The sequence below is a fragment of the Castanea sativa genome, chromosome 6 (genome assembly GCF_040712315.1).
Source record: "Castanea sativa cultivar Marrone di Chiusa Pesio chromosome 6, ASM4071231v1".
Classification (NCBI taxonomy): domain Eukaryota; kingdom Viridiplantae; phylum Streptophyta; class Magnoliopsida; order Fagales; family Fagaceae; genus Castanea; species Castanea sativa.
This window is the reverse complement of record NC_134018.1, coordinates 60,881,987-60,903,248: the sequence shown is the minus strand read 5'-3', so window position 1 is coordinate 60,903,248 and position 21,262 is coordinate 60,881,987. Positions and strand designations below refer to the sequence as shown.

Sequence of the window (21,262 nt, the reverse complement as noted above, 5' to 3'; positions counted from 1 at the left end):
CTAAGGATCATGCCAGAACCAAATACGAAAACCCTCTCCCGCCGCATACAACACATGACCAAAGAAACTCTCCGCCCCCTTCCTAATGTTCTTCTCATGGTAGTAAAGATTAAAAATTACTATATAGCAAGAATATATAAATCATTTGTTTACATTCATTGACTACGCTGGTTTCTAGTGCACTAGGTCTTTCCAGTTCAACGTATTATCTGCAAAGTTGGTTAACTAATTAGATGACTTCTTAGGTGCGATGACTTCTAAAGGAACCTAGCCTAAAAGAAATTAAAAAAAAAAAAAAAAGGCTCTAACTAAGCTACAAAATGATGAAAATCAAGATCAAATAACTAAGAACTGAAATAGAATTGCATTAGAACGATGAATCAAAGCTGGAATTACAAAGAAAACTAGAGAAACAAAGTTTCCATCCAAATATGAAACAAAGATAAAATTACATTAAAAAAAAAAAATTGATTCTTCTCTTACATAACAAGCCTATTTATAATCTCAAACTACTAGGAAATAAATTAACTAATAGTTCCAGCTAGGCTGGCTGTCAACACCATACGTCAATTCTGAAATTAAAAACAATACATGGCAGATCTAAGAAGTCAAAATAGGTGTGACTGGCTATCTTTCCCTAAGAGGTCAAAAAGGGCGGCTGGCTATTTGGCTTAAGAGTAGAGGGTGGCTGGCTATCCATCCTAAGAGTAGAGGGGGAGTTGGTTGACTAGCCTAAGAGTAGTGGGTGGCCACATCATACTTCCCTCCGTAAGGAAACTTGCTCTCAATTTTCAACTGGAAAATAAGACTTCAAATGCTTCACACTAAAGGCATTAGAAATATTTAAATGAGGAAGTAGTTGGACTGTGTAGGCATTGTCATTGACTTTAGTCAATACTTTGCATGGAACCACTTTCCTTGCTCCCAACTTGGAATAGGAGACATGAGGACACCTTTCCGAATCACCCACACAAGGTCTCCTTCCTTAAAAATTAGTCTCCTTCGATGAATATCAACAGCGGCCTTGTAATTTGCATTGGAATGTTCAATTCTCTCCTTGACTTATGCATGGACAGATTGCATAAACTCTATCATTTCTATTGCTCTTATATTCTCCTTTGAAAGTGGTAATGGTGCCAAATATACGACACTCAAAGGTTTATTGCCATACACAACTTTAAAAGAGATGTTTTAATAACCCAATTAAGAGAAAAGTTGTAAGCAAATTCAGCCAAAGGAAGGATACTTTCTCAATTCCTTGGATTTTCACCAATCAAGCATCTCAATAGATTCTCAAGACTCCTGTTGACAACTTCAATTTGGTCATCCATTTGAGGGTGGTAAGTACTACTAAAGCTCAATTCAATCCCTATCTTGTGCCACAGAGTTCGCCAAAAATGAGCACGAAATTTAGCATCTTTGTCGGAACCAATAGAGAGGGGTGCACAATGAAGCTTGTAGACTTCTTTGAAAAATAAAACAGCCACATTATAAGCATCCAAAGTCTTCTTGCATGGGATGAAGTGAGTCATCTTGGAGAAACAATCCATTACCACCATGATTGAATCATTTGTTCGTTGTGGAGGTGGAAGGCCAAGAACAAAATACATATTAATACATTCCCATGGTTTTTTAGGCATTGGAAGATGCCACTCAACATCTTTATGTTAGGATTAGTGCCCTTAAATCCTATTGTATGATGCTATGTATATTATTATTTATGACATTATGTATGATTTAATGTTGTGTTTAATAAAGTTGTTTTATTATTATCTAAAATAATGGTAACATGAATATTGGGACATTATTATATAGTCCATGAGATGCATAGCATGTGATTTATGTGAAAAGTCACAGAAGATATAAATCACAAGTTTTTTGTAAACTTAAAATTGTAGTTCATAGTCGGTGATGAAATTGGGCATTTCATCTGCGAAGACTATAACATATCAACTAAGATGATTTGTCTTGATCATGAAAATGAAGATTTCTAGTTGATATGTTTTAAGAGTTAAAACATATTGAACTGGACCGGTGTGAGATTTATTATTCTCCTAACGACTGTCAAATGAATAATAAACTCACGACTTATATTTGCATGAACTCTTAATCCTGGGAGAATAATGAACTTGATCATGAGGTGTAGGTTGCTTTGATATATCAGGATTGAGATCTTGAGTTACGGTCAAAACCTCAGTATGTTGGGCAACCACATTTAATATTGATGGAACATATATTCTCAAGATGGAATTCATAGTCTTTTAACGGAGATACAAAATATTTCCTTGAGATAAGTTTAATGGGTTTGTTATTCAGAATGTTAGGCCTAACTACTTTAGTAAATAGTTACTAGAGCATATATTTATGAAATTGAATTTCATAAATATATGATGAATAACTTAAAGGATTAAACCAGATACTCAAGGATAAAATATAGTAATTTACAAAGTGGAAGTCTACATTCATGACTTTGTGTTACTACGAATATTTTATGAAGGGGTTGTATGTACAATAAAGTCTTAGGATATTGTACTCAAGTTCTTGGCCATTTCATGGAAAAGCACTCCAGCCCCACTTAGATGCAGCTCATTGTATTTTACTACATCTTAAACAAACAAGTGGTCAAGACATTCTTTTATTATCTCATAGCAATCTGCACCTCCATGCCTATTGCGACTCAGATTGGGGTAGAAAAGAAAGAAAGATTCCTCAAGGCATTGAGCCAATAAAATAAAATCGCAAATATAATAACTTGAGATCAAGCATAGAATGCTCGGTATCTTCAAAACTTTTGCTATTCCTTTCCCTCCAAATGCACCACATCAAACAACGTGGGATAATCATCCAAACGAAACCATTTCAACGAAAACCAAAGTGATCTTGCCAGCAAGCTAGAAGCTCAAACACAGATTTTGGCATCTTACTTGGATCTAACTTGGCTATTGCATCTTAGTTGGATCTTCCCCTAGAATTCCAATAAACAATCAATTGTTTCTTGTTCTTTTGCCAAAGCAGAGTACCAGGATGTGGCTTCTGCTGTGAAGTCCAACAGCTCCTTTACCTTCTCAAGGATCTACAGGTTCCATATCCCCTCACTTTTTTTATATTTTGATAATAGGGCAGCTCTTCATAGTGCCGCCAACCTGGTCTTTCATGAACGGAAAAAGAACATTGAAAATGATTGCTACATTCTTGTGAGAGAATCCAACACAGTTTAATTCATATAATTCATGTTCCCATTAGTCCTCAACCTACTGACATTTTCACCAAAAGTCTTGACACTACACAATGTTTAGGATTGCTTCATAAGTTGGGCATTCAAAATATTCAGACTTCAACTTAAGGGGAAATGTTGGGAATATTATTCAAATTGTACACCTCATATATTAATTATGTATTTATTCCCTTGTATTATCCTCTTTTGCTTAGCAATTTCCCGGAATCAAGATACCATTACTTTTACTTATGATAACATAAATCACAAGTTCAAATGAAACGCAAAGTATGCAATTTCCTCATTCTCAAAAGATCCGCCACAAAAAGCATTAAGTTTGAGCTCTTCAAATAAATTGGAGCCTTACAAACTACACTTGTATTCTTGAATAAGAGACAAGGAAGAATAATGCAGGCCATGCATAAGGAATGAAAGACATAAATTAGCCATATACTCAAGAAAATTAGTAACTAGACCATGTGCTACAATGACAATACCCAATTAAACTGAGATTCAAGAAACTTAAATTATTAATTCGCTTCATTCCAATTGGATTGATGATCTAACACATTCTAGTTAGGTCTTCTTTAGAGGAGATATCTTGTAAATATGCCCAATATCACGTGCAGTTTGAACAAATGATATGCCTAGTAAGGGTAACCACTTAAATTGTATGCGTTCAACCAACAAGCAGAATATAAAATACAACAAAAAACTACAAATAATTCTTGCATACCTCATCTAACTTCGTCCCTCCCTTGACAAGAACAGAGTAATAAAACTTTTGAGATTTTCCATTTATTGTGTCCTCCTTTTCATCTATGTAAGCAACACGTAGAGATGGATACCTGTACAGAATTTATATATTTTAAAGATGCCATATGTGTCTTGTACCTCTTAGAAGAACTATTAATGTTCAATGAATTGTAACAGTGACTTACATCAACATTAGATTCAAAATATTATTGTAACAACTTCTGTCTCTAGGATCAGCCGATTTTTTCTGATTTCCATAAACTGGGCAAGAAACAACATAGGTAAATTTCAAATCAGCCAAGGCTTGGGCCTGATCAAGGAAAACCTTCTGATTGTCATATGACTCAAAGTTCCGATAGCCATCAAGAATAGCTGCAAAGAAAACAATGAAAAGATCATTAAAAACAACTCCATATTATCAACTTTTAAAATATATTGGAATCAAAAGTTTAGAATCAAAATTGTATTTGTGACAGAAACCACTGACCATCATCTCCTGCAAATTCCAGGAAGTATTGAAGTTCTAGAGCCTGCTTATAGTACATCATCCCTCTCACTGGCACAAACATTTTGATAGAGTTGCATAGTTTAAGTTGAAATCCCATATACAATTATGGTTAAGGACAAACCAAAAAACTCATCATTATCAAACCTGTTCTAGCAAGTGTCTTCCCCCTGTAAGATACCCAGTGAATCAACTCCATCTTTCCTTTCCGAGGATCTCCTTGTTTAGAATCATTTATAGTATCTCTTATACGTTCTTGGAAATTGATCCATTCATCTATTTCATGACCAGAGTAGGCAGTTCTAAGTTTAGAGCTAAGTCATATAATGGAAAGTATATCATAGCAATGAAATTGAAACTCACCAGGATATATTTTTTGTAGGTAAAACAAAATTGATATCCCATCCTCATTTTCCTTCTCTAGTTCATCTTCAGAATAAAGGACATCCTCTTTGTAATATGGAGTTAAAACACTAGGCCATATCAAAATAAAATAAAATAAAATGTCATTGTACTAAGAGTTCGAGAATAAACAGTAATCTACTAGCTGGCCTCCTAATTTGTAAACAAAGGTCATGCAAGCATTCATATGCAATCAAATAAAGAAGCAGATTCCCATCAAAAAATAAAAATAAAGAAGCAGATGAGTGAATCGTTAAGTAAGAAAAAGAACCAAATCTTGTACGCAATATTAACATGGTAGCTCAGGTACCATATCAATCTTTCACATTACACATAACTGCAGCAATCGGTCATAAATGGTTTTGGAACTGTTTGGCATCAGACCAAATTCTTTTCTAATAAAACATAAAGATTAATCATTAAAAAGGATTACTTGAATTCTTTCTGTTTAAGTTAAATTTTTTTCTTCAACAAAATTCTTGTTTCCACTGACTAACCTAAAAGACAGCATCTCACGGACTTTGGGTGCACATGGCATATTCATAAACAAGGAGTTCACAAAGAAAGTAACACGAAGGCGAGCCTCCAAGTTCTGAGGTACATTTATGGCAGATTCCCTGAGATTCAGAAGCAAATGAACCCTAGCAACCTATGGACAAACATAAGAGATAATAAGACAGAAGATCTTAGATAAAACAGTTGACTTTTTTAATAGAGAGTGTTGGTGCAAAGACTACCTTTTCTCTCCATAATTTGTTCTGCATCAGGTAGAAGTCAAGATTTTCAAAACCCTGCTCTGACTTGACTCTTACACCTAGGTAAGCACTTTCCAGGATTCTATAAGGGAAATGAAAATCCAAAAGTATTTAGAGTCATGAAGATTAAAAAAAAAAAAAAAGAACTTTTTTAAATCTCTTACTACTTACTTATGATCAACCATAATATCCTCTGTAATAATCTCCATAATATCCTGGAGGACACTGATTATTTGAGGCTCAGAAACATTTTCACTATAAGATAGCTGTCAATATACCAAAATAAGTACTACGAATGTAAGAATTAAAAGCACAATGTCCGTACAATGTCAATCAGTTCACTAATGAAGTGTTCATCAATTAAAACAATAGGAAAACATAAAGTAAGAATGTTACCGAGAGCATTAGAAATTTCTTCAACTTCTCACTGAGTTCGGACAATGCGCTCATACTAAAAGATTTTAAAAACATTTTCTTCTCTATACTATTCTCTACTTCAGAAAATATTTTCCTCAGAATCCTGATTCACAATAAAAAAATCAAACTGTCATGAATCTCCCACAGAATTGAGGATTTTTCTTCTTCTTTTTTGGCAAAAATATTATTTTCGTCCCTAAACTTTACTAAAAGTTCAATCTTAATCCTTAAACTTTTCAAAACGTTCTACTTTATGTCTTTCCATCTATATACAGTAGTTTATATCCTGTGTGGCCAAATGGAATGCTGATGTGGTATCTGACTTGGATCAAACCATTTTATTTCAAAAAGTCTTGATGTGGCACCATGCCACATCAGCTAGTTAAAAATTAAATTACCACGTCAAATTTATTTTGAAAAACTAAACAGCTAATAGAATTAAAAAAAAAAAAAAAAACCATAAAGAACCAATTCTTCAGTCCTCACTGCTAGATTTCCTCTTCAATCGTCACCACCGGCACCAATATTGAACCGCTCTTCAACAGCCAGATCATGACTATTCATACACAAAAAAAAATAGGGAAGGTAGTGGTGGGTGCAGCAGTGTATGGAGAGAACGGTATGGTGGGCAAAGGCAAAGGCCATAGTGAAGGAGTTTGGGATGTGGGAACCCCGCGTTATAGCCTTTGTAGTATTCTGCTCAAACAGGATCAATCATTCAATCAAATTCCAGCCTATACCAATGGGTCCTAAATCGGTCTCTTACTATTCCTCCGTGACCCAAAACCAACTTTGTAATTTATTATATTGCAAATCTTTCTTTTTTTTCTTTTTTATTTTATTGGCTGTTTGTGTTGGTTTTAGGGTTTTGGATTTCCTTTTTAGTTGCTGAGAAATTAAGAGGAAAAGGTGACAGGAGAAGAAAATTTGGGCATAGATTTGTCTGGTTCATGATTTGGAGTTCTTAAGGATTGATCTGATTTTAATTGTTAGATTCAAATTTATTTTCCTTCATTTTCTCGATAACCAACCGCGGCCAATTGTGGAGACACAATGGAAAACACTGTCTATGAACAGTCAAGATCTGGTTGCCATAGAGCAGTTCATTATTGTCAGCAATGAGGACTGAGGAGAAACTCTATATGTGGCTGATGAGATTGGGATTTTTGAAGATTTGGTCCTATTAAGTTTTTTTTTTATTCTAATTTTTAATTAACTAATTCTAAACCCTAACTTGCCGATTGGGGATTTTGTCTCACTGATATATTGTTTCCACGTGTGCCAATAATTGAGGCCAAGTGTCAAGAATTTTTTAAAGAAAATGGTTTGGTTAAAGTCAAATACCACATTAGCATTCCGTTTGGCCATGTAGGATATAAACTAATGGACATAGATGGAGAACATAAAGTAGAACTTTTTTTACAAAGTTTAGAAACAAAAAAAAAAAAAAAAACTTTTTGGTAAAGTTTAGGCACAAAAATAACATTTGAGCCTTTATTTTTTTGGTTGGGGGGGGGTAGATGTCAATGAATGATCAAGCTGGTGATATGAATGCTTACATCTTATCCGATTCATCTTCCATAAGGGCATATATTATATCTCTGAGTGTCTCATAGCATTCAACAATTGCTGAATGCATATAACCATCATTCCTAATCTTCTTAAACAACTCATCATCATCCTTCCCCTTAAAATCTTTCGCCATGCCTAATGCTATAGGAATCTACCAAATGTGAAGAAAAAAAGTGCATAAATAACAAAAAGCTATGCTCAATATTAAAACTAACATTAGAAGCCATGAAAAGAATATAACTTACCTTACTGGCGAGCAGAAAAGGGGGCCACTGCACAACAGGGAGATCACTTGAAGTATACGGAACAATCAAAAAATCTCTCTCCCTGGATAATTAAAAGTAAAATAAAATAATTAGAGATATAAATATGACGCATTTGGTATAAATGAATTAATAGCAAAGCAACAGTCTGAACCTATTGCTGATCAGATCTTCCATTCGCATGGAAAGTATGAACTCATTCCAAACTTGAGAAAAATTGGCAATGTTCTTCAGTTCAACAGACTTATCCTGCAGAAAAAAGTTTACATACCAGCCAAAGACAACAAAGATTAAAGGATCCATATCAAATATGTAAAAACAGATCAAAACACAATAATTTTCTGATGATGTATGTTATATATATGGTATCAAAAAGATTTTTTATTTCTAGTGAAATTTCTCTAAAGAGAATCATGCAGACATTACAAGATTGATTAAGTTGAAATTACCGAGTCTTTCCTTTTAGTATCCACGGTTGATGATGACAGAAAGCAATTATTGAAAGCCGAAGGCACAGCTTTAAATCTAAACCGCAACATCATGAGTGTCCGTATCTAACAGTCATCAAATAAATTGAAAATGATCATCAGAAGAGAAAGCATTATTACCCTCCAAGAACCAACTATGAATGAAAATTTGAATCTTCTGCCCCCTTTCCACCACCACCACCTCCCCCCCCCCCCCCAAACAACTCCCCAAAATAAAATAAAAATAAAAATAAAAATAAAAATAAAGGAATCATATTGACCATTTTATACTAGACAACAAACAGTAATATACTACTATCACTCTTCCAGTGATGTGTGAGAAAAAATAAGCCACTAACCTCACCCAAACGGTGGAAAGCTCCATATACTGCACCTAATAGGGTAGAAAATATGGCAAACCATATTTGTGTATCCAGAAAATAGACCTGTATAACAAAACACAGTGCATAATGGCATTAACCTTACTACAATAATCTAGTTAAATAATTTGAAACACAGCATAGTGACTTCAAAACTTTTTTCAAAGAAAAGTTTCTCAAAACCGCTTACCAGGACAATTGGAGCCCAAATCGCAATAACAATGCCAATATTATGTGTTCCTACAGCAGTTTCAGATTATTAGTACTTAGAACAGGCTACAACTGCAAACAAAAAGAAAGTAGAAACTAGGAACTGCTACAACAAGGTTGTCATGTTACCATTTGGAAATAACTCATGCCATTGATGATTATTGATAGGAGTCTCCATAATCAACTTTGTTGGTCCAACTAGTGGCACTATCTATTAATAAATAATTTAAATATATGATTAACACAAAAAAAAAAACTAAAAAACTAAAAAACTAAAAACTAAAAGCAACTGATCTACATAAAACAGAACAGCTTTTTAACAAACTAAAAGTACAGCAAACAGGGTATCTGACGATTAATCCATGATTTTTATACGAGCTGCATAATTATAGCATTATTTTTTTGTGTAGCAGATAAGATTGGGAAAAAGAGATATATTCTAATGAGGACATGTAATGCCAAGTCCTATCTTTTTCCATAGATATAGTACAATGGGAAAAAAATAGTTAAATTGGGTAAATTAGTAAAAATCATATTACTTTGGTGTTGGTTACATATTTTTGGCAAATCAGAGCTAATTTTACAAGAGGATATGTAATGCACATGCTAGACTTCAGGAAGTTGTTAGAAGTAGAAGCCATGTGCTTTATTAAAATGTAGCATGTAATTAATATGTTATAATTGTATTTTAGCATGTGATATATGTGAGTTGTTTATGCATGATGTCATCACCAATAACTAACTCCTAGGCTATAAATATCCATGTACATGCACTGTAAAGGGGAAGATTGTTGTAAATTTCAGAATTTCAAATTTAAGTTTAGATTGGGGTGTGAATTCTCTTTCCTTCTCTGCTTCCCCCTCTCCTCTAGAATCCTTCTCTCTCTAGCAAATGCAAGTATCAATTTTCTTGCATCAAGGAGCAATTTCTCCATAAGCTTCATCTTGCAACAATCTTTCATCTAACTCTTGCCCCTCCTTCGTTGATTTATTTGTCATTGCTCCCACCATGCAAAAACCCTCCCTTTTAGTCTTTTTCTTATAGGTAATAAAAGTTTATTGAATAGAAAAGTACAACATGTTTACGATAGTAAACCCATTGCACTTGAAACAAATACAAACAAATCAAAGGGAAGAGCTAATAGAAAATAGGAAATCAGACATGGAAATACAATGATTAAAACCCCAAACACGAGATCACTCAAACAAAGTCCCAACTAGCAAAAACTACAATAGATCTACAGGTCTCTCAATATCTTCAAAAGTACGGGAATTGTGTTCTTGCCAAATTATGCGCATAAGACAAGCTAGTACCATATTCCAAACATTTGAAGAAAATTTCCCCAACCAATTTCTCCATGCAAAAAGAAGAGAAACAACTGTATTCAGCATCACACATTAAACCCCAAACATCAAAAAAGCTTCACTCCACAAAGCATGAGCAAACTTTCAATGGAGTAAAAGATGATTCACAGTTTCCTCATCACGGCAACATAAACAACAACAACTAACAATGGGCAGGTTCCTCTTAACAAGTTTATCTATTGTAAGAATCTCACCCCTAACAGCTATCCGTAAAAAGAAAGACACCCTTTTAGATACCTTAACACACCACATGCTCTTCCAAGGGAAAGAAACAGAAGGGGCATCTAATAAAGAATTAGAAAAGGAGCACAACAAAAACACCACTCCGATTCAACTGTCAGTTCAGGATATAATCACCTCTCTCCAATTCCTAATCATGAAAGGCATGAATTTTACCTTCCTTTCTTCAAAAAATTCATTGCAATTGAACACCTTGCAATTGTGTTCAACCAATCAATGAACTCATTGGGGTTGATATTTCCAAGAAATTCTAAAGTTCAACCTTAATGTTGTTCTCCCACTTATGCTTATATCTGTCAAAAGGTGTTTCCCAAAATCTAAAATAATTCTCAAAGTTCTAAACATCATTAGGTTCATGACTTCTTACACTATTCTACACTATTCACTATGTGATAGAAAGGAGTAGGTTTTACATACCAACATTATTCCTATGGAGAAAGTATTGTGGAGGAATCATTCTGCTAAGGAAGCCACCTTAGAAAGTGAGACCAAGATGAAGGAAAAATATTTGCACCTCTTTCAAGGTATGTTGAACTCAAGGACTGAATTCTTTTAAGGAGGGGAGAATGTGAGACCTTGCAACTACCTATCCTTAACCTTCTTTAAATTTAGTGTGCGGGTATTGGGAATTGTTTGCAATGATTAAATTATATCTTACCAAAAAAGAAATGTAAAAGAGGATTATGTGCATGGTAAGGCCTAGTCCCAAACCCCCCCCCCCCCCCCAAAAAAAGGAAGAGAGTCCCACGTTAAAACATTTACGACATAGGGCATTGTTATGAGTTCAAAGAACAAAGAGAGAGGCATAGGGAAGGTTGGAGATGGATCCAAACATGATTCTAATCAGATATTAACTCTATCACTCTCTATGTTCTTGGTTTGAATAATCTTGGGAACCATGAATTGAGATATAACCTTGGAAAACAATTGGAAGGGTGGTTAAAATATTAAAAGAGTCAATGACTACGGATTTAGAAAAGTGAAACACTTAGCATCCATAACATGTTAAGCCTTCCTTGAAGCCACATTGAACTTGTGGGTTAACCTAGAGAAATATGATGCAGTTCATTTTGAAATCTAGCTGTTTACTAGTGCTTATGTTGTATGATAAGTGTTCCTTTTACTTGTAATAGAAAGTTAGTTAGTTGATAAGATTGTTAGTGATATGTGCAATAGCCAATTAGTTAGTTAGAAAAGTTTGTTAGGCTTAAGCCAATCACATGACAGCCACATGGTAGGTTCTTGTAACTAACTCAGTAGCTTGCATATGTAACTATAAATAAGCAAGGCTACCCTCATTGTAACTAGTTGAATATTGAATCCAAGAAATCTCTACCGATAAGGTATTATACCAAAAGTATGTCTCTTAAAAAGCTAGTTCATTCTTTCTTTTCTCTAAGCAACTTAGCTTTCTAAAACAGCTTTCCTTTCACCATTTTCCTCCATCATAATTTGGTCTCAGAGCCTGACATCCATTTGGGAATTCAAGTTCTTTCTTGTCCTTTCTATTCTACAGCATAGCCTACTCAAGATTGAATCCTTGCACTCATTTTCTTATCCGCTAACAGTGAGCCTAAGGATTTGTGTAAATGGTGCTAGCAGTATACAAAAGAAGGACCAAGAAAGCCTCTGCAGCACATGAACCTGAGGTGTAGGTTCATCCCAGGCAGCAGCCACAACCAAACCAAGAAGGAGAACCCCAGGTGACACTGGAGCAGACTATGGAGCTGCTGAAGGGGCAGCTTGCAGCCTTGACTGAGGAAGTGAGAAGAAACCAACATCATCATCCTAGAAATGATGGTGAACAATCTGAAGATGCTGATGCAGATACCAACAGCAACTTCAACAACCCATTTGGCCAAACTGTGATAGGAAATCAGCAAATTCCTGTACAAGAACAAAGGACAGGTCTTGTGCATTTGCAAGTTCCTCAAAGAGAAGAGACAAAACAGGAGCCAAACAATCTTGAAGAATTTGTGGACTGGTTGAATCAGATTGAGAGGATCTTTGAGTACTATGAAGTCCAAGATTCCAAGAAGGTGGAGTCGGTCTCTATCAAGCTGAAAGGGAGAGCTTCAGCGAAAAACTCCAAGTTCAGAGAGTTAGGAGGGGTAAAGGAATGATCCAAGAATAATTCAAAATGAAGCAGAAATTGCAAAAGCAATTTCTGCCTTTCAACTATATGCAAGCTATCAATAAAAACAATTCTTGGCAAACCAAGAATGATAAGGGAAATGCAGCAACGTGTTTTTAACATTATGCAGCATCTGATTCATCAAAGGCAGCCAATACATGCAAAGGAGAAGGTATAGCCTTAATCCTTGATAACACCCTTCTAGCACCCAAAGAAGATATGTTGATGAATACACCCGTGTATGATCAATATGAAGAAGAAGAAGAAGAAGAAGAAGAAGAACCATGTGATAGTATATTGATAATTGAAGATAATAAAGGAAGGGAATGCATTCAAGAACCCGTATATGATCAATATGTGGAAGAAGAAGTAGATGCTCATATAGAGGAGGAAGAGGATTTATCATTAGTAACAAACGTCTTGCAAGTTCCAAAGAAAGAAATGGAGGATGACGAGTGGCTTAGAAGTAGTTACGAGGATACGGTATCACAAGAAGTTTTTAACAATCTTGAATCGAAGAATTAATACCAGCCTCAACCACAAAAACTATCTTGCTTCAAAAAATGAGGTGAAGTTATAGATTCAAGAAATTGCCTAATGTTCCTAATTAATGACTTTCAAGATTATGTTCTTTGTGATATGACAAACAAGATTACTTGGGTGTGAAAGATCATGTCCATAACAAACCATTCCGAGTGGAAGGAGCAACACATTCAGCTTATACAAGAAAGAAGATCGTAACACATTGCAAATAAGACGGGGAAAGCTAGCCCCAAACCAATGGTCAAAACGAAGAAGGTTGGATGCAAGAGCATCTACCTGGCTGCTTACACTTGCAGCCTTGACACAAAGCAACAACAGTCCTTAATCTCTAGCATAATGCAGCAGCTTGATATAGCAACTAACAAGAATACAGATAAGTGGAACTACCAGATCATATGCACATCTCCGAAAGTTTCAACGTGCATCACTTGCTGCCCTATCATGCACCAGATCAGCTTACAACTAGCCACATTTGAGGACAAGTGTGTTCCAAAGAAGGACAGTCCTGATGCATTTCATTTTGAAATCTAGCTATTTACTAGTGCTTATGTTGTATGATAAATAGTTCCTTTTACTTGTAACAGAAAGAAAGTTAGTTGATAAGATTGTTAGTGATAAGTGCAATAGCTTGTTAGTTAGAGAAGTTTGTTAGGCTTTGGCCAATCACATAGCAACCACATGGTAAGTTCTTGTAATGTCACATTTGATGAGTCTCAATCCTATTTCTCTCCTTCAGTTGGTAGCGACATTTCCCCTTCTTGTCTTCCTCATTTACCACTTATGTCTCCTACTGAATCTCCTCAAATTATACTCCAAGTGTATCACCATCAATAGAAACCTCCAACAGAGACTTCTTCCCCACCTAATGATCCGCCTCCTAATCCTACCTTTTTTCCAATCCAATTGCTTTTCACAAAGGTAAGCGTTCTTGTACTTCTCATCCTATCTCTCAGTTTGTCTCTTATGGTCATTTGTCTTCATCTCTCCATGTTTTTACCATGTCCTTGAATTCTATTGTTGTTCCCAAGTCTGTCCAGAAGGCTATGTCCATCCCTAGTTGAAAGTCTGCTATGGAGGTAGAAATGTCTCCCTGTCTAAAAATGTTATTTGGTCTTTAGTTACTCATCCTCCAAGGAAAACAACTCTTGGTTGTCATTGGGCGTATACTATGAAGTACTTGCCTAATGATTCTATTGAGCATTTGAAGGCTCGCTTGGTTGCCAAAGGGTATACCCAGACATACAGTGTCGACTATGCAGAGACATTCTCGTCTGTTACTAAAATTTCTTCTGTTCGGATTTTTCTCCTTAGCTGCTAACTTGGGCTGGCCACTGTTTCAATTAGACATTAAAAATGCCTTCTTGAATGGCGATTTGAAGGAAGACGTGAATATGGAGCAACCGCCTAGGTTTATTGCTCAGGGGGAGTCTGGAAAAGTGTGTAAGTTGCATAAGGTCATTTATGGTCTTAGACAATCTCCCAGAGCTTGGTTTGGTAAATTCAGTGAAGCAGTGTCAAAATTTGGATTGCTACGTTGCCACACTCTGATCACTCTGTGTTTTCTCATACCTCTGCAAGAGGAAAGATTTTGTTGATAGTATATGTCGATGATATTATAATCACTGGTGATGACAAAAAGGGTATTGATGATTTGAAGAGATACCTTCAAAACTCCTTCCGAACTAAGGATCTAGATAAACTTCGTTATTTCTCAAGTATTGAGGTAGCATGATCTAAAGAAGGCATCAGTGTATCACAAAGAAAGTATGTGTTGGATATTTTGAAAGAAACTGGCTTGTTAGGATCTAAACCAGTGAAGACTCCTATGGATCCTAATGTCAAATTGTATGAAGATCAAGGGGAGCTATTATCTAATCCTGAGAGATATCGTCGTCTGGTCAGTAAACTGAATTATCTCACAATTACTCACCCAGATATATCATTTGCAGTTAGTGTTTTGAGTCAGTTTATGAAAGATCCTCACCTTCCACATTGGGAGGCAGTTATTTGGATTGTGAGGTATCTTTAAGCACATCCAAGTCGTAGTCTTTTGTATAAAGCTAATGGTCACCTACTGATAGAAGCCTACACTGATGCTAATTGGGCTGGATCACCGTCAGATAGAAAATCCACTACTGGGTATTGCACTTTTTTGGGAAGAAACCTAATTACTCAAAGAAGTAAGAAACAAACTGTTTTTGCCAGATCTAGTGCAGAGACTAAGTATAGAGCCATGGGCCACGACATACACATCATGTGAGCTTATGTGGAATAAGCACTTGAGAAATTAAGATTTGTTGTGAAGATGCCTATGACTATGCATTGTGATAATCAAGTAGCAATTCACATTGCCTCCAATCCTGTGTTCCATGAGCGAACCAACATGATGCAGTTCATTTTTAAAGCTATTTGATTACTAGTGCTTATGTTGTATGATAAGTAGATCATTTCACTTGTAACAGAAAGTTAGTTAGTTGATAGATTGTTAGTGATAAGTGATAGCCTATTAGTTAGTTAGAGATGTTTGTTAGGCTTTGACCAATCACATTGCAGCCACATGGTGGGTTCTTGTAACTAACTTTCTAGCTAATCAGCAGCTTGCCTATGTATCTATAAATAAGTGAGGCTGCCTTCATTGTAACTAGTTGAATTTGAATCCAAGAAATCTACCTATGAGGTAGTATTCCAAGAGTGTATCTCTTGAAAAGCTAGTTCATTCTTTCTTTTCTCTAAACAACTTAGCTTTCTAAAATATCTTTCATTTTCACCATTTTTCCTCCATTATAACATATAGAAGTTGATTGTCATATTACTAGGGAGAAAGTACAAGATGGTGTAATTGCTACTCCATATGTTTCTACAAGAATCCAGATTGCTAATATGTTTACCAAATCTTTATGTAAGGCTCGTTTGGGTTTATCATGTAACAAGCTATGATTGTATGATGCATAATCTCCAGCTTGAGGGGGAGTGTTATGGGTATAAGTTACGGGCAAAGTAGTAATGTCAATGTAATCATTTATGTATGTGTGTGTGTGTGTGTGTATATATATATATATATTTTTTTTTTTTTTATGTGCAAGGTTTAAGTCAATTAAACCCAGCACACGTTTTTCCCCAAACAACACACGGTTTTACCCAAACAACAGGCACTATGTATTGTTATTTATCATGCTTTTAAGCTCACTCCCCTTTCCACTCTTTTTAGATTGAAGATTTGGACTTGGAGGAAAGACTTGACGTAAGAAGATATTTGTGGAGTTGCATAGAAATATTGCTTATTATTTTTGGGATGTTTGGAAATTTTGTTTCATTATGTTTTAGGAACACTTTTGTTATTAGGGATTTCGATTACATTATGTTATCAGTTGGAATTTAAGGATTTTCTTTTACTTGTGTAAGGGAGACAATTTTTTTGTGGAGGTAGTTTATTTTGGGACTTTTATGCGGTTTAGATGTGCTCTATATATCTCTTTATGTGGAATAATTTTGCATAGGTTTGACTTGTTAGTTTTGGTCATGTGCTTAAGTCCGTAAGGCTATGGATTTGGATCATGACAGAGTGAATACTTGCAAATGTGGCTAACACTTTTCTTAAGTCGTTACATGTTAAACATCCTAAAACCCTTAATTCATCATTTTAGCCATCCATGGTGCATGAAACCATGTGCTTTTTAAACATCTGCAGTACCTAAGTTTAACCAAGCCTGCTAAAATTGAAATGTGAACCTACTTTTTCCTAAACGTGAGGTGAACAATGGACATCTTGAAAATTCAACCTACAAGACTACAGTACATGAATAAAATTATGGTCTTGCCAACTTTAACACATACACAAATGCAAACATGTAATGTATAACTATGTATGCATAAATTTATACTTCTGTGTGCACGTCTGTATTCTACTGACATTGATATCAAATAGTAAATATTTTTAACGAATTTTCACCTCCACATAGAAGCTAAATGCAAGCTTACTGATTAGCAGCATAATCCAAAACACCATGTACCTAAGCACATATAAGAAATGTAAATCCGTTAATTGGAAAAAAAAAAAAAAAAAAAAAAAAAAACCACCTCTCAGTCATAGCAGAAATAATAAACCAGATTATAAAGGGTAACCCCAAAAAGGACAGAAAAATTCAATAAAGAACTTCATTTTCTTTATAAGATCTACCATCTGAGCTGGATGATGTATTCTAAGCTGATTTAGTTCATTTATAAAGTCTCTATTACCGATCCTCAAAAAAAAAAAAACTTCATTTTCCTTACTTCAGCATTGAGAACATGTCCACCGGCATGCCTCTTCCTACAAAAATGCTTGGCTGCAAGATGATGATTAAATTAGGAAATAAAATTCAAATTTGACAGAAAAGAAAGATAAATCACAAAGAAAAAGAAAAGAGAGTAAGCTGTACAACAGCAAACAACAACTGGACAACATAAGTCAAGAGTCAGACATGCTTGCCTGTGCCCACCACATAAAAAGAGTGATAATCCGTTGGTTTGAACACTCTATCCATCTCCGTAAAGGTGGAAGAAAAAACAGTACAACAGAGAGGATATTGGGTACCAGATAGAGTACAATCAAATAATTATAAAATGACCGGTTCCTCCAATCCCCATCTGAGCTGCCAAAGAATTTCACCAACCCCGTCAGGTTCTGAAGAGAACTGGAATATCCAATTGGCAGAAGCACGGCCCACACAACTGCTACCGCAAACTTCAGAAGGTATCGTAGTATTTGTCTGAATTTCAAACTCTTCCAGGCATTCCAAGTAAGAATAATATCCAGCGCAGCTGCCAAACAGATTATAAAGAAGATAAGAGAGCACCATAAAAGCCACTCAAACCCATTGAATAACATAAAAACAATATAGAAATACTTTTTTAACTTTTAACTGCAGAACTTGTAATAACTACAACAGAAATTTCTAATGTCGACAAATACAAGATTTTCTTTGATTTTATGAATGTTCACATTGTTAGAGTTGGAGAAATAATGTTTAATTGGTTAAGAGTTTTAACTGATCACTTTCCAATTATTTTGGAGGGTGGCGAAATCGAAAAGGGACTAAGGCCTTTTTGTTTCAAAAATATGTGGCTCAAGGCAGAGGGTTCTGTGGAAAGAGTGAAGGCTTGGTGGGATTCATATAATTTTCAAGGTACTCCCAGCTATAAAATGGCCATGAAATTAATATATATATATATATATATATATATATATATATATTTAAAAGCTGATTTAAAAGACTGGAATAAATTGGAGTTTAGGAATGTAACGGTAAAAAAAAAATGAAGTTGTGGAGTGATTCGAATGTGTTGGATGGAAAAGAGGAAAGTGTTTCTTTACCTGAGGAGAAGATAGAGAAGGCAAGGCTTTGATCAGAATTTGAAAAAATCACACTTTTGGAAAATTTAGTTCGAAACAGAAGTCAAGAATGACATACTTGAAGGAGGGAGGCGGAAACACAGTTTTTTTCATCAAATGGTTAATTCCAACAGAAGAACAACTCCATTGCTAGTCTCAAGGTTAATGGGGTTGTGACTTCAAATCAGGAAAGTATTGAGGATTGTATTCTCCAGATGTGCTGAATGAAGCCCATCGCCCTCATCCAGATGTGCTGAATTTTCCAAAATTTTGCTGATGATAAGGCTGGCTGGTTGGTTTGGCCTTTTGATGAAGCAAAGATATTGAGGTGGTTAAGGATTTTGAAGGGGACAAAGCTCCTGGCCCAGATGATTTTTCTATGGCTTTTTTCCAAACTTGTTGGAAAGCTATTAAATCATATTTTCTAAAGGTTTTTCGGTCTTTTATGAGAAAGGTCAGTTCTAAAAAAGCCTAAATGCTACCTTCATTTCTTTTAGAATGGAAGTGAAAGATTTCAGTCCTATTTGTTTGATAGGGGAGTTTCTAAAATTATTGCTAAAGAGTTGGCTAATAGGTTGAAAGAGGTGATTGGGGACATAATTTCGTAATCTCAAGAATAGGCAGATTGACATAGGACAAGGGGAAACAACAAAATTTGATTTAAAACACCAAGGCGGATCTAGTATAGCTTGGGTTTTGAAGAATTAGGGTTAGGTTTTGGTGGGAAATAGGCTAGAAAATAATAGGGATTATAGGGTTTTCAAAGGGGACAAGGATTATTAGGGTTTAGGAATAAAAACAAAGGCGAAAATCAAGATTTGAGTTGCTGTGAACAGTGATGTGAACATTAATCGTGAATAGTAAAATTAAAGAAAATAGATAAATTCTAGGAATCACACCTAGACTTCCTAAGCATCACACCTAGGGTTCCTTGGCATCACACCTCGGAGAAAGTTGCATCACACAAACCATGAAAGAAAGATTTATAGCTCTTAAATTCTGAAAACATTCATTTATCATCAACTTAATAGAAAGTACTACAACTCTTTAAATAGAAGACTAATACCTAATCCCAGTGGAAATAGAATTTCATAAAACCCTAATAAACTAGGACTTGGACTCCTTGGTCTTTATTACTAAACCCAAACAAAATAACCAAACATAAATAAAACCCGAAAGAAGATCTAATGGACTGTTAGCACAACTCATTCCAGAATATTATGAAATTACAAAATTGCCCTTGATACTTAAAATCAAATATAATATAATAAATTTGTGTTCTCATTGCCTCCTCCATCGCAGATTCTAGACAGTTCTTATTGCAAATAAGTGCATGGATAGTAGGTTGAAATCTAGAGCTCCTAGGGTGTTATGCAAATTGGACGTGGAGAAAGCGTATGATCATGTGAATTGGGGATTTTCTAAATTATATGATCATGGAGAAGATGTATGATCATGTGAAATGGAGAAATTGTCTTCTTTGAGATTTCTAGAGGCCTACAACAAGGTGACCCGTTGTCCTCATTCTAGAGGTAGTTAGCAAAATGTTGGATAAGGCAGAGAGGGATGGTTGTATGTCTGGTTTCAGCGTGGGTACCTCCACAGGTAATCATTGACAGGTGACTCACCTTGTTCTGAAGAGGACACGTTGATTATGTGTGATGCTGATCTTGACCAAATTGTATTTCTACATTTGATTTTGCTATGGTTTGAGATTGTATCAAGTTTAAAAATAAATATGGATAAATTTGAATTAGTCCTTATCGTTGTGGTTCCAAATATAGATCTATTGGTTGATGTTTTAGGGTGCAAGTAAGGTTCCTTTCCTTTAAAGTATTTGGGTCTTCCTTTGGATACAAAATTCAAAGAGAGAACAATTTGGAATCCAATTAATGAAAAGGTGGAAAGGAAGTTAGTAGGATGGAAATGGTTGCATCTCTTTAAAGGAGGTAAAGTTGTTCTCATAAAAAGTAATTTACCCAACTTGCTGACTTATTTTATTTCTCTCTTCCCTATTCCGGTGGATATTGTGAATCACATAGAACAACACCAACAGAATTTTTTTGGAGTGTTTTGGGAGATGATTCAAAATTTCACCTGGTTAATTGGTCTAAGGTATGCTCTCCTATTCAGACTAGGAGAATGGGGATCACAAATTTGAGATGCATTAATGAAGCTTTGTTGGGAAAATAGTCATGGAGATTTGGGACTAAGAGAGATGCGTTTTGGAGAAGGGTAATAGGGTTTGAATATGGAAGTGAAAGGGGAGGTTGGTGCTCTAAGTCCGTCCTAGGTCCTTATGGGGTGAGTATGGAAGTTTATTAGAAGTAGATGGCCTAATTTTTCTTATGTCCAATTTGCTACCTGCAATCTCCCCTTCTAACAATATCTCAGTGGCCAAACCACCTCAGACCTCCCCATCACTCTTCATCCTCATCCACCAACTCCTTGCCTCCCAACACCACTAGCCCAAAAGGTTCATCTCATTGTAGTTGAAACTAAATGGCAAGAGCAATGACAATGTTTTGTTGAAGAAGATCCAACACGGTAGCCAAGTTATTAAAGCAAAGGTTGAAAGGGGATTAATGGCGAGATCGGGTTAACAGGGTTCCAACCCACTAGCACAATAGCTAGGTGATTAGAGATCGAGTTGATTGAGTTCCAACCC

The 21,262-nt window shown here is 35.4% G+C and overlaps 1 protein-coding gene across 1 annotated transcript in view; it reads right to left on the bottom strand.

Moving 5' to 3' along the window:
- LOC142641534 (callose synthase 7-like) overlaps window positions 1-21,262 on the bottom strand; it is a 66,393-nt gene that overhangs the window by 21,087 nt on the left and 24,044 nt on the right. The window contains exons 15-33 of the mRNA XM_075815971.1: window positions 17,692-18,023; window positions 17,496-17,548; window positions 17,173-17,233; window positions 9,071-9,152; window positions 8,922-8,971; window positions 8,711-8,797; window positions 8,334-8,438; window positions 8,039-8,133; window positions 7,867-7,948; window positions 7,609-7,772; window positions 6,029-6,152; window positions 5,804-5,898; window positions 5,615-5,714; window positions 5,375-5,526; window positions 4,839-4,948; window positions 4,623-4,751; window positions 4,458-4,526; window positions 4,156-4,342; window positions 3,951-4,062 (exon numbers count right to left, since the gene is read on the bottom strand). Coding sequence (XP_075672086.1) covers window positions 3,951-4,062; window positions 4,156-4,342; window positions 4,458-4,526; window positions 4,623-4,751; window positions 4,839-4,948; window positions 5,375-5,526; window positions 5,615-5,714; window positions 5,804-5,898; window positions 6,029-6,152; window positions 7,609-7,772; window positions 7,867-7,948; window positions 8,039-8,133; window positions 8,334-8,438; window positions 8,711-8,797; window positions 8,922-8,971; window positions 9,071-9,152; window positions 17,173-17,233; window positions 17,496-17,548; window positions 17,692-18,023 — 2,189 coding nt within the window. The remainder of the gene's footprint in view (window positions 1-3,950; window positions 4,063-4,155; window positions 4,343-4,457; window positions 4,527-4,622; window positions 4,752-4,838; window positions 4,949-5,374; window positions 5,527-5,614; window positions 5,715-5,803; window positions 5,899-6,028; window positions 6,153-7,608; window positions 7,773-7,866; window positions 7,949-8,038; window positions 8,134-8,333; window positions 8,439-8,710; window positions 8,798-8,921; window positions 8,972-9,070; window positions 9,153-17,172; window positions 17,234-17,495; window positions 17,549-17,691; window positions 18,024-21,262) is intronic.